The sequence below is a fragment of the Lipophrys pholis genome, assembly GCF_963383615.2.
Source record: "Lipophrys pholis genome assembly, chromosome: 11".
In the NCBI taxonomy this organism is placed as follows: Eukaryota; Metazoa; Chordata; class Actinopteri; order Blenniiformes; family Blenniidae; genus Lipophrys; species Lipophrys pholis.
In genome coordinates, this window is record NC_137631.1 from 27,365,833 (window position 1) to 27,379,876 (window position 14,044).

A 14,044-nucleotide genomic window follows, 5' to 3' on the forward strand; every position below is an offset into this window, starting at 1 on the left:
TTCTTCACTCTCTTTTCTGCAGATCTGGATTGATTTTTTAGGTCGACCGCAGTGACTGAAATAGTGCTGTAATTAAATGTCCACAGGGGGCAATATTGCTCTTTTTGGACATTGAAAGAATGAGGGAATCCCAAGTGTGTTCATAATTTATTTTGAGATGGTCAACCCCCTTTGTCATTAAAAATATATATATGTAGTGACCAGTATGGAAAAGTTACCTTTGGTAGATGTGAATGTCAGGGTTAGAAGAAGAAGAAGAAACGTGCAGTCAGTCATGTAATGCTTCATGTGTTGATGGAATCGTCCCACTTCTCTCTTATGTAACGTCTCAGCGCGCATTTGTGGCTTACGTGACTTCTGTTGCAGGCTGCAACCCGCAACTCCACGGTGCATGCCAGGGTCCAAAGGTGGCCTCGGCGAGAAGACCTGCCTCCTTGTGGCGCTCCTTCCTGCTCCTCCTCCTGCTCCTCCTCCCCCTCCTCGGAGGTACCCGGGTTCAGCACCGTGGACAGCTCCCCACCGCCACGCGTAAACCGCCGCCTGTGGTCTGGTGGTCAAACACAAGAGGAACAGGAGAGAGGAGCCGGGCGCACTCCGGACACATGAGCGACTGCAGACTGGGGGTTTTTCCTCTCCTGAAGACAGAGAAACGAGCCTGAAAAAACATGAATTCACGATACAAACCGGTGAGTGCTGCTGCTCGGGGGGGGGGTGTCATCTATACTGATCGATACTGTCTGTGTAAATGGTAAGTCTGCACAGCTGTAGGAGAATGCACTGGGAGTGGGATTATACACTCCCATTTGGCAACGAGAGGTATTTTCGATATTGCACACATAAATAACCTTGATTGTTTTGTATTTTAACTGCACAGCTGCACATTCAGCCTTTTGTTTACTGTCATTTTAGGTCACATCCAGTCGATTTGTGCTCTAATTGGATCGTTTGTCTCCCGAATGGGTGCTGGTATAATTTTGGGAGCTGAAAATGATGAGAACTTGTGAAAAATTGGATGTGCTATTTTTCTTTTCTTTAAAAGCAGAGCTAAGGCGGCCAGATGGAGACAATTTCACTCTTGCAGGGACCCCCAACCCCCCATCCCTCTTTTTTTCTTTGTTGTGAGAGTAAATGAGAGAGAAGTGGCAGACAGCGTCACCTCTCACTGTCACTCCATTGGAACACACCAGTTAATCACACCACCTCACACAACACATGGGGCAGTTATATTTGGTTGGCCTCTGTCACTATGAAAGACTTTATGACCACACAACTGTGGCACGGTCTCTATTTCTGGACTATCCCGATATTTAATGATTTCTAGGAATGCATTACTATTAAATGAACTGTCAGCCAAAAGAGCCTGAGTTAACATTCTTCTTTACTCTCTTTGGAGATGTAAGTGTCCCGTCCCCCCCCCCCCCCCCCCCCCCCCCCCCCCCACACACACACACAAACCCTTTTATTCTTTGCACTCTGATGCTTGAACTCTGCAGGCTATAAAGTGATGGCAAGAGCTCATGTCTGAAGTGACGAACTCCATAGAATAGCCCAGCCAGTATATTCAGGCCTGCAGGGAATAATAATAATAATAATAATAATAATATTAATAATAATAATAATAATAATAATAATAATTATGTTAATGCAGAAAGTGAATGTAAGGCTACTACTTTATTCCAATACTTTGTACACATACAAAGGAAATAGTGAACCATACATGACTTAATATTTATTCTTTGATAGACTGATCGTAGTTAGTCAGTGTTTTGCACGGATTTTAACGTCCACTGATAAATTGTTGACCTCCCATATGAAGGGATGAAGTCCCATATGAAGTCGCTTTAAACTTCTAATCTTTGGTGTTGAAACAACCAACCACCTTTCATTTCTTTCTTTCTTCTAAGCTATGCCTGGTGTTCTTGTTCCAGTCAAACCTATTGTCAAATAACTGCTGAGTCTTTCTTGGTATCGACATGATGTCTAGATTGAAACTTGAACGATGTTTTGAAAACACTCTCTGAAGCCATTGATATGCATGCAGATAAGAAGCAGAGCAGAGACTCCTCTGACTGCCAGTTGGCATCGTTTCTCGTCAGACTCCAGTTGTTTAAACCACAGCTTGGCAGCAGCCGCACAGACAATGAAAGACTTTAATTAGCCCGTATTGTCAGGTTTCCTTACATAATGTTCACGCAGTTGCTGCAGTCAAATCAAGATGGTTTTTTTCTGCTACAACTAACATCCAGAAACCTTGTTTAATGTGCTCACTGCTTTCAGAAATACAAAAAAAAGAAAGCCGATAACTGTATGCAGAAACTTTAAAATGAGAACGCAGCAGACATATATTCCACTTGTACAGTTCTTTTACATGATCTTTGCCTCTTTTCATGGACTTTGAAGAAACACTATGTAATCTCAGATACAAACCAGCAGCCAGATATTTAATGACCTTTTCACTTTGAACCAGTTTCTAAATTTACTTAAAACCTTTTTATTTTTTTTAATTCTCTTTTTATCTTAGTTGATTTGCATGCAACTGTCCACAATTGTATTTAAATATTAATGTCCACTTCATTACATTTAAGCTTATCTTTTTGCTGTTGTTATGTAAAGGTCCGCTCTGTATGAATTACATTTACCATAAATGACTTTAACCAGTAAGGCCATTTGTCTGCCCCCTTCTGATGGATGGATTATCAAAATCTGCTCTCCTGTTGGTCTCAGCTGATCCCTTCTGCACATGTCAGCTGTGAGCAGCAGTGGGGAGTGTGTGTGTGTGTGTGTGTGTGTGTGTGTGTGTGTGTGTGTGTGTGTGTGTGGGGGGGGGGGGGGGGGGGGGGGGGGGGGGACTCTCTCTCCCCACTGGGGCGGGCAACACTATGCGTCCGTCCCAGGGATTCCTAAATATTTCATCACATCCCTTTTAATGTGTCGGCAGTGATTCGTTTTCTGCCCTCTTTGTTATTTGTTTTTAGTTTAGAACGGAAACTCAATAAGAGGGTCGAGTTATGTAATTCCAGAAAACGTGCTGTTGGGATTTTAGATTAGAAGCGCTTGCTCATGCCTCACACGTACTTCGATGTGACGTTTGCGCAATTCATCCACAGTTGAACCCCCCCCCCGTCTCTCTCTCTCTCTCTCTCTTTTTGCTCAGTCTTCATCATCCCTTGCTTCCCTCCCTCCCTCTCCCTCCTACCTTCAGAGGCTCTGTTCTCATTCCTCCAGCTCGCCTGCACACTCTGCCCTCTCTCCTCTCATCCTCCAAGGTCGACTTTGAGCCCGTTTGCAAAGAGACAGGAATAGCAGGAGCACTGCAGAATGCCGTCGGTGCTGTAGCTGTGTGTGTGTGTGTGTGTGTGTGTGTGTGTGTGTGTGTGTGTGTGTGTGTGTGTGTGTGTGTGTGTGTGTGTGTCTGTGTGTGTGTGTGTGTGTGTGTGTGTGTGTGTGTGTGTGAGCATATTGAATGTATTCCAGTGGAGCTGTGCAGACCTGTGCGCAAGTGACGCTTCAGCATTAGAGGATGTCTGCGGACTGCAGACAAACGGGATGCAGATGTTCCTCACCAGCATGGACGGGAAAGCTGCTGAGACTATCTGAGAGGAGAGGGAGCCGCTGCTGCTGCTGCTGCGCCCAACTGTGACTTTTCTTCTCTCCCTCCTTTTCTCCGTCTCCTCTCTTTCACTGGAATCCCATCCTTGGGAGCTGGATTGGAAAGAGAGCAGGAAGGGGGGGAGGTCACCTTTTTTGGGGGGGGATTTACTGGGATCTACTGCAGACGCGGCGAGCTTGGAAAAGCCAAGATGCTCTGACGGGGATCCTCTTTTAACTCTCTGTGTCCTGCCTCTGTTTCTACACCTCCTCCTTTTCCTGCGACCAGAGTCCCGGTTCCACCATGTCCTTGTCGTTCTGTGGGAACGAGAACAACTCGGTGGCCTACAATGTGGACGGGGGTGTCCTGAACAACGGCTGTTTCCTGGACGCGCTCAATGTGATCCCGCATGTGTTCCTCCTCTTCATCACCTTTCCCATCCTCTTCATCGGTGAGTGTCACGGGGCGGTGAGCTCCTCAACCCCTTCACCCAGCAGCTTCCTGCAGGGACCACACACTCAGCGCGTCACATGCTCGGATGTTGTGTCAGCACTGGACTGATGGGCTTAAACATGTTCTTTATTTGCCCTTCTCGGTTTTCCCTCCATCAGCTTTGTTTGGTTTGGCTTCTGATCAATGAACTGTTGTATAATTTTACATGGAATTCATTCATTTGAATGTAATTAATGCAAGTCACTGACTACACTTTATTCCACAAATATCTTTTAGGGGTGAAACCTTCTCAGCAGTAGAAAAAAAATCAAAAAAATCAAAAATCAAAACAAAAACACTTTTTGACCATCATGGCATAATAGTTGAGGTTTAAGATTTTCTGCCAGTGGTAGGTTGCACGTCCTCGCCTCTCTCTGCTTGGCCACTGGCCATTCAGTTTGTGTCGGCGCCCGGGTGTGTAACAGACCTGCTCTGCACCGCTGCACACGCTTTACTGCTTTAGTCACATGTGCTGCTGGCGCACACCAGCCGCCTTCTCATCCCAGTGTGTGCAGTCCAGGTATGACTCAGGAACGACTCTTCACTTAAATATGCTCACACAGTCAGATTATACTGCAGATTTAAATATATGCGAGTGGATGGATGATTAAATATCCTCTGATGTAAAGTATTTATTTTCTACGGTGACCACAGGATTTCTGCTTGAATCTCCAGGAGGAGAAAGCAAGTCAGTGTAATGCCTTTTAAAGTCAAACATACATGTTGTGTGTGTGTGTGTGTGTGTGTGTGTGTGTGTGTGTGTGTGTGTGTGTGTGTGTGTGTGTGTGTGTGTGTGTGTGTGTGTGTGTGTGTGTGTGTGTGTGTGTGTGTGTGTGTATCCATGTAGAGCATGGGTGCATTTACAGTATTTTTCCTGAGGGGCCACTTAAAAACTGGGACTAAAATACACTTTCAAATGTTTATAAAAGCTATAATATAAGTGTCTCAGTCTTGAATCTCTCTGTGTATTTTGTCTGAATATGTCAATATGAATTTTAATTCTTGCACACAATAATACACCCCCCACCAACATTTTAACTTAAAAATATAAATTCTTCATTTCATCTTCTTCAACTATGTGTCCACAATCCTACGAGTGCATGCACCTTTTAAACTAACTTTGATTTTATTAATAAATCTAGTCTTGGGCAGGAGTAGTGTAACACTAACACAGATGATTTCACTGTGTTCATGTTTGAAAGAGTGAAAATAAAACACCTGGACACTCTGCTTTAACCAACGGCAATGATATAACTACATTTATGATAGTCGTAGGTTCAGTATCTCTAAGACTTCAGTGCTTAGGACTTTATGTGGTTTCCCTTCCTCTTCTTTCTATACAGCTACAAATCATGTCACGAAAATCAAAGAATAATGTTGCTGCTTTAGCCGAGTGGCAATTCAGAATAAATCAAACTGTGATTGATGGTAAGAAAACATTCAGAAGAGAATAAAGCTCAGAACGGCGGAATCAGCTCCCAAACTTCCAAAACAAAAACAAAAAAAAGGATTAATAGGTAAATAACTGAGATGCTGTACTAAAAATAAAACCAATAGTTTCCTTCATCAGTTCAATCTAAATCCTTAACAAAGTTAATCAAGTTGATCCAGATTCCCTCTGAGGTCTGCTCTTTAGTCGTTAGTGTGTATTTTCTCGTAAGGTTGACAACATTTGTCTTTCCGCTGCTTGGCAGGCGCAATAGAATTTAATTTCCATAACAGTGTGATAGATTACGAGGCTTTCCCTCCTTTTTAAAGTAAAAAAAACAAACCTAAAACGAATATAACCACTTGACATTAAAGGAAAACAAAAAGAGAAGGAGAGCTTCGCCTTGAGCTGAAGTGATTCCACGAACAGCTTCGCCACTGAATACAAACCTCAGGTGTGTGAGCAATTTGTCTTTTCACCTTGAGTCACCTGAAAACACCTCTCCTGGGTATGGGGGATTTACTGCACGGCTTTGTGGCCTGCAGCCTGGATTATTCATTTTAACCACGTGAAGAATAGGTTGAATACACACCGTGTTTACGTTCACAGCTTTAAGAGAAGACTTTTCCCATTCCTCTGTGTTTTACTCGCATAATAGCTTTATTATTTAAGTTAAACTGACCAAAGTGAAAGAGATTCTGTGAAGCAGCGATGAAGCGATGAGGCGATGAGGTGATTTAGTACAAGTCCGCCTGTGCCAACACTCCTCAGTGAGAAAACCAACCGATGTGCCAAAAGGAGGAGTCATTCACATCATTTAATCAGCAGCGAGGATTTATTCTCTCCCATACAGTAGGAACTCAAAGTGAAAGTAAATTGCCCGTTCGTGATCTAATTATTGGCGTCCTACAGCTGGCGATGACCCCATCATCTGTTTAGGTGAAGGAAGGACAAAGAAAAGTGTAGTCTCGGTAATACAACCTCAAATCAGCCACCATGGAGCAACTCTCTTCACTGCCTGCCAAGACCGAAGCGATGCAATTACAGCGATAATAAGTCTCCTGAACTCCTGAAAGTTTCCTGTGGCAGGTCGCCATCTCTCAGGCTTCGTATCTCCAGGAAAATTGATTCTGAGCAGAGTGGACACCGAGTCCTCACGTTCTCGACGTTCAGGACAGAAACGCTTCAGAATGTACGTGTCAAAATGTTCTAACGAAAGTAAAGATAAAGAAGGGTTACAGAATATCCTCAGGTAAAAAAATCATTGATACAGAAAGCCTTCACGGCATCTTGAACATGTTTCTATTCTTTGCTTGTCAGCAATGATTCAACTCAAATCTTTTGACAAAGATTAACAAACCTCTTATACTCTCCCCCTTCAGCGGACATCTGTTGACTCCTGCGGTACTTTGATGAAGCAGTTAAAAACATTTTTATTCATTTTATACATTTTATTTTTATGGCTATTGCAGGACTTTGACCAGTCGCTGCTCAGTTTAATGTTTTTGTTTAACTATATATATTTTTTCTTGTTTCTGTGTTTTTATTGATCTTATCTCTGTTTAATCTTTTCTGTTTGTAGTGCTGTAAGTTCTATTCTATTCTATTCTTGATTGTTTCACTCTAAACGAGGGGTGTCAAACACGTTTTAGTTCATTGGCCACATGCAGCCCAATTCCATATCGAGTGGGACGTACTGGTAAAATAGTACCATTCTAATCTTTAAATTTAAACTTTAAAGTTTTTCTTTGTTGTGGCGCAGAGTATACTGGATGAAAATATTGATGTTTACGCAAAACCAAACAAATCTCAACGTAAAACCAATTTTATTATTAATTTCTGGTGCAAAATACGGTGAAATGTCCATGAGATCTTTCCATTAAACTGTTGTATTATGCATGTTTTCACCAATCACCAATATCTCAGCTTGCTTCTGTGTTGTGTCTGTTACTCTTAAATAATGTGTTTTTAAAAAAAAACGAAAAATCTGTGTTTTATGTTTAATGTCTAAAGATTAGAAGATGTACTTTGAGGGATGTGAGGAGTTGTGCACATTGTCTTCAAATATGGGCAGTAAAAGTAAAAAGCTGAAAAATAAAAACTCAAGAAAACCACAGAAACCTGAAAAATATGCTTAAGTATAGTAATAAATCCAACCTCACACGTCAGGCTGTCAGATCAGCCGACGATTCAGCGTCTTGTTCTCAAATATTGACTCACATGAACAAGAGAGACTGTCGCCACTGTCAAACAAAACTAAAAGCTTTTACATTTTACACACGGAAACCTTTTGACTCTGACATTTGACGATGTTTTTTAATCCTCTCCTTCTTGTCGGTTCGGTTTAAGGTTGGGGCAGCCAGAGTTCAAAGGTCCACATCCACCACAGTACCTGGCTTCACTTTCCTGGGCACAACCTGCGCTGGCTCCTCACCTTCGTCCTGCTCTTCGTCCTCGTCTGTGAGATTGCAGAAGGCATCGTTTCTGATGGGTATGTAATACTAATGACCCGGTTAATGTCTAATAAGAAACCTGTCATGGAAACCTGCGACATTCACTGATTAGAGGCCTATAGCTATAATTATAACTGAGCTCTGTTCAACATTTCTAAGTAATTGATAATAATTATTTACATATAATAGTAATCATCTCAAACACAAAACGAAAGAAGGCTGCTTCTGGTGTGGCAGCAGTCCTTCAGGGATCTTTAACATCTTATAAAACATTGTTATCCACCTGTGTTGACACGTGAATCATCTCACCAAGCACCATCCCCATTAATCTGCATTTAAGATTTTGCCGCTTTTATTTTGCAGAAAACAGGATGCTGGTCTTTGTTGGTGCACCATTAGCAAAGTCCAGCAAGAAAATTAAGTTGCTTTTGTCTTTTATTCCCCTGCAGGTTGAGTCAACCTAAACAAGAGTACAACATGAGTTTCCACTGACACATTTACAACCATGTAATGTAAATAAATGTAGAACTTTAATATGAGCTCCTCATGTTTATCCCTTCATATTCGCCAAATATTAATTTTGAATTGAATTGCTTTTATCCAGTTTGGCTAAAGTTTTGCCAACAATTAAAGCTCCTCCCTGCTTAAAAACGTTTATATTTATTTCCGAGTTTAAAATGAGCTTAGTACGTTTATTCCAGAGTCTTGTGGTTACAGATTAAAAATTGTCAGGTTTTAACAAAAGCTGTAGATTCAAACTATCAGCAGAGAAGTGTGTGTTTGATTCTCTTTTTATTGACAAAAGTTTAAATCTGTATATGTTGAAAAAAAAAAAAGAAAACAATGACAGACATTATGATAAACTCCTCAGACCGACGTTTAATTGCAGATAAGATGAGTTTTCCCGTCGCTATGCACATGTAATAATATCACCTAATTTATTTTAGGCTTATTTTGTTTTGCATGCAGACTGAATAATGGCCGCCCTGAGCGCCGCTGGAGCGTTCAGCCTTTTGGACAGTCAGCCAGTCACCCTGCAGCTCCACCACCAGCAAGGCTTTTATAGACAAAACCATCAGGAGCCCAAATGTTTGTATTTGTGTGCCGGTGCCAACAGAAATAGTCAATAGGCCCTGGACTGCTGACACCACAACACAGCTTTGTTGTCAGTAAAACGACAGGGACATTAATCCAGCGGGTGCACTGGATGTGTGTGTGTGTGTGTGTGTGTGTGTGTGTGTGTGTGTGTGTGTGTGTGTGTGTGTGTGTGTGTGTGTGTGTGTGTGTGTGTGTGTGTGTGTGTGTGTGTGTGTGTGTGTGTGTGTGTGTGGTGAGAAATGTCGCAGTCCTGTCTGTGATTACAGGAGCCAAAAAAATCACATTGAACAAACTACATCCAGTGTACATTTGAAGTCAGACACAAAAATAATCGTCTAAAAAGAAAAAAGAAAAGAGCCTCTGCTACGCGTTGCTCCGGGCCATGAAACCTTTGAGGTAAATGTCAGATGTTAATTGCATGAAAAGACTCGGGGAGCCACAGCTGGACGGAGAATTCATCTCTGCTCCTCGTTCCCTCGTTCGTGTGTCTGAAGGCTCTGTTCCCCTGCTGCTGTCAGAAGCAGTAAACACTCAAGGTCGACTGTTTATCCGCTCATTGTGCATAATGGGAAGGAGGAGTGATTGTTATTTAAGTGTGCAGAAGAGCTCCACGTCTCCTGACTGCTTCACCCGAGGTTTTTTTTTTTTTGTTTGTTTTAACGCTGACTTCAGCGGCGCGCTGACGGAAAGCCTGAGATGGCTGTTTGATGTGTGTGTATGTGAACCTTTAGGCTCCATGTTTAATGAGCCAGCGGGTAATGATGTTTTTGACAAGCTCGCGCCCACGTTTTACACTTTTTGCCACTTCGAGACACAAACATACAAACACAGACACAAGCGTCTTGCTCCATTCCAGCCAAAGCAGAAGATCCTTGTATATAACTATGCACCTCATCAGGTTTTATTTATTTATTTTTTTTGTTGCGTGCAATCAAACTTCTTTCTCCTTCATTTGATCCTCATTTGCAGGTTCAGCCAGTCGCTTCATCTTCACCTCTACATGCCTGCAGCTCTGGCCTTCATGGCCGGCATCACGTCTATCATCTACTATCACAACATCGAGACGTCGAACTTCCCCAAAGTACTCCTAGGTAACGTATTGCCCCTGTTGCTGCGGCCTGCGTTGCGTCGATTCGTCGAAAGCTAAAGGATGTGGTAATCCTTCTCAGCGCTTTAAACGTCGAACACAGGACGGCAGTTAGTTTGAGTTCCACCGGGTTGATCCGATGATAGAGCAGGGAAACAGGGTCAGTGCAGCAATTCACAGATGAACGCTTCGGTACCTTCAGATATGATTGAGAAACGATTGAGGGCAATATCAAAGAGTGAAATAGTTTCCCCGTGGGTGGATAATGATAACGCCTTTTCATTAGGAAAATGAGTTTCAGTGTGTGACTCCTGAGTTTTTGTCATTTTAATCATCTCAGCCAACCTCTCAGGTGATTCTGCCTTTTGACACTCATGTCTGATCACGATCATCCTAATTATCAATCCTCTGCCGTTTCACGCTGTTTTCTTTTACTCCCCGTACAATGGAAGCCAATCCACTTCTCGCTGGTCCCATCGAATCAACCAGCCTCCTCCGACTTTCAGGGTTTCATGTCTCAGGCAGACGGAGAATAATAGTTCTGCCCGCCTGTGTGGATGCTTCTTTCATTACAAAAGAATGAACACTGCATATGCACTCATTTTCCTATCCGTTTGCATCATTATTCACAATAAACCTGCTCGGATGACTCCACGCGACTCTGACAGAAAATCTCCACAGATTTACCTTCAATCTGCTGGCCTGTCAGTTCTGACCTTGACAGACATTTCTGAGGTGTTGATCTTGAGGAGGGCTGAAAGAGAGATGAGATGTGTGAGAGCAGGAAGAAACAGTACTGGATATATAGCATTAATCTCTTATTTTTGTGAATAAAAAAACATACCGTTTTAAGAAAATCACATTAATGCGTCACTTGAGCCGTAATCAGTACATATAAAATGTGTTCAACAGTAATTTAATAGTATTAATTTGACGATTTCGATGTACAATAAGTCTGCACTCAGCTTTATTTATGTTTTTTGGCTCGTCCGGTGATTCGCTGTGCACCTCTTGATCCCCCTCTAAATCTCCTCAGCCCTGCTCATCTACTGGGTGCTGGCCTTCATCATGAAGACCGTCAAGTTTGCCAAGTACACGGAGCATGGCATCGGCCCCAGGCAGCTCCGCTACTGCATCACGGGACTGCTGGTGCTGCTGTACGGGCTCCTGCTGGCTGTGGAGATCAATGTCATCCTGGGTCGGGTGAGTGCGCATCTCTCAGTGTGTGTGTGTGTGTGTTTTATCACGTGTAGTCCTCTGATCATATCCTGTTTTTAGCTTCAGTCACTGCTGCTTCTTTCAGTCTGAAATCCTCGTGGCTGCAGTGTTCGGCGAAGTGAGTTAAAAATAGGTTGAATGCAGTGATGCTGCTTGTTTAAAAAAAGGTATTTTAATATTGGCTCATGCGGCAATCAGGTCGATTTGCTCTGCAGCTTTTGTTTTTTGTTTTTATAAATGGAAGCGCGTCAACATTTGCCATTTATAAATAGACATAATGGTGGAAGGGATTTAAGATGTGGAGTTTACATTTTGTCCCTGTGCCTGTGTTGGTTTCGTCCAGATACTCCAGCTCCCCTCCTGCTATTCAAAGGTACGCGTCTGTGTTTTGAAGAGTGTTGGATGGATGTTTCCAAGGTCGGGCTGGTTGCTGTCATAACATTTTACAAAAGGCATGGCTTGTTTGTCAGCAGGCTCACAATGGGAACAGTTTGAATACTAACATAACATAACAAAAAATAAATAAAAAATAGTTCTTTCAGTATTTCATTTAATTCTGGATATGCTCAAAATCAATGTGCACCAGATAACCAAAGATATTTCACCACACAAACATTGAATAATTACAGCAGAACAATACAATCACATAGGATTTCCGAGGAGTGGGTAGAAGTATAACTTATTGAATCCCTCCCCTTCTCCATAGATGATATATAATTTTCTTTAGCTTCCACCTATTTAATATTCAATTAATTGTTAACATGTTCAAACTATTATATTAATATAAATTATCTGATGAAAAGGTATAAATAAATCACTTTTTTATAAATAGTTAATGATATGTAATATAGAATAAATATAATAAAGTTGTTTGACCATATCCAATTATACATACATAAATTACTTTAAGTATTCATGTATGTATTCATTCTGTTGGAATCAGAGGAATGTTAATAAACAATCCATACCATACAATTGATTCTAGTTGTTATAATATAACACACATGCATACAGAGAATAATACGCAACGGGAGTACACGGACAGACGACCAAGTTGGATTGTTATTACGGTGACTGTCAAAATAAAAGTACCAACTCACAGGTGAATATGGACTAGGAGTCGCGACACTCTGGAGGAAAACATTGTTGTTATTGTCCGTCTACTGAGCATGTGCAGACGAGCTATTTACTACAGCCGTGGTGCGCATGCGCAGCAGCAGCAGCGTCTCTGCCGTCTTCATGGAGACGGAGCCTGAGCGTTTCCAGAAAGTTGCGTTTTCTTACATTTACAAGACAATGAAGTCGGGGGAACATTTTCGAAAAGTTCCACTTTCTGAGCTGTTCTCATGAAGTTGCGTTCTCAGTGGCTCCAATTGCTGTTGTCGTGTAAACAGACACGTAAAAACCTACGAAGGTTTAGCGTTTTCACGTGTAAAGAGACCCTTAAAGCTGCTACAGTTGTTCCTTCACTATTTAGCACTATGAGTTTCCTCCTGCTCAGGCTGAACGACTGCTGGCTCTCCAGATATTCATTTATTGACCAAAGTACCAGACAGATGGACGCTTTGACCCGAGGATTACACAAGCGGGACCTGTGGCAGCGATCGCTGCGTGCCAGACAGACGCTATCCTTAAAGCATCCTGAAGTAAGAGAAAATGTAATACAAAACTAGACTGAAAGGAGAAAATTGAAACAGAAACGAAGGTCGAATGCAAAAATTTAAATTTGTTACATAAAGGTAAAAAGATTCTTGTCACTTTCTCAAAAACCCTGCTGCTCTGATATCCAAATTAAAGTGGTTCGAAGCCAAAAGTGAGACTATAAGTGAGGACTTAACAGAGTTCTCACATCCTTCACCTGCTGTCTTGGAATTGAACCTTGGACCTACTGCTGTGACGCACCGTTACTAACCACTTCACAGCTGTGAGCAGAAACCCTGTTCAAGCAGAGGAGAATACATTTCAAACCAATGTGCACTTTTCCTGCGAGCGGTTCAGAGTGTGTTTTCCTCCGTTAACCTCTGCTTTAAGTCCACATCTGTTGCTGGATCAACTCCCCTGGGTCCAGAGTGGAGCGAGGGATTTTTCCCAGCATGCTGTTGTTGTTGTTCGAACCCGAGTGCTGAAATTCTATTGTAATTACATAAAGTATTTGTTATTGACTCTTTGTAAAGCCTGTTTCACGATCCAGTCATTTGATTGGCTGCGTTCACAATTGATTATTCAATCTTGTTATGTAAATTCGTACTCAGTGTGTGTTCATTCGCAGCACACAGACGCTGCTTATTATATATGTCTTGACCTATTTTTTCTGGAAAAAATACAAAACTAAAACTATTTTATCACCTCAGGCGAGAGGGTTTTGAGTGTATACAGGATCTACTGTGTGAGTGTTTTCTGTTTTATTTCATCTTCCAGCCGTCAGCTATGTTTTTATGAATAATTGAACACATTTCTGTCTTTATTTTAGAGTTTTGTCATCTCCCAGTGTATTCTGGACACAAAGTCTCTGCAGCATATGTTTTTTTTTTTATTCAATCTGGTTTTTTTTTGGTTTTTTTACAATTTTATCAGTCCCAGAGTGCTTTGCCAAAATTCAGCAAGTGATGTCAGACAGTCTGTAATTATACCAGACATTTCATGTTACAGCTACTATAATTAATCTGACGATTACGAGT

General features: G+C 41.9%; 1 protein-coding gene across 1 annotated transcript in view; it reads left to right on the top strand.

The window, feature by feature from the left end:
• The first annotated feature begins 3,883 nt into the window (after positions 1–3,883).
• Positions 3,884–14,044, top strand: part of abcc8 (ATP-binding cassette, sub-family C (CFTR/MRP), member 8) — a 56,949-nt gene continuing 46,788 nt past the window's right edge. Inside the window, exons 1-4 of the mRNA XM_080475987.1 lie at positions 3,884–4,040; positions 7,860–8,001; positions 10,031–10,152; positions 11,185–11,351. Of these exons, the coding sequence (XP_080332113.1) occupies positions 3,893–4,040; positions 7,860–8,001; positions 10,031–10,152; positions 11,185–11,351 (579 nt within the window). The 5' untranslated portion in view covers positions 3,884–3,892. The remainder of the gene's footprint in view (positions 4,041–7,859; positions 8,002–10,030; positions 10,153–11,184; positions 11,352–14,044) is intronic.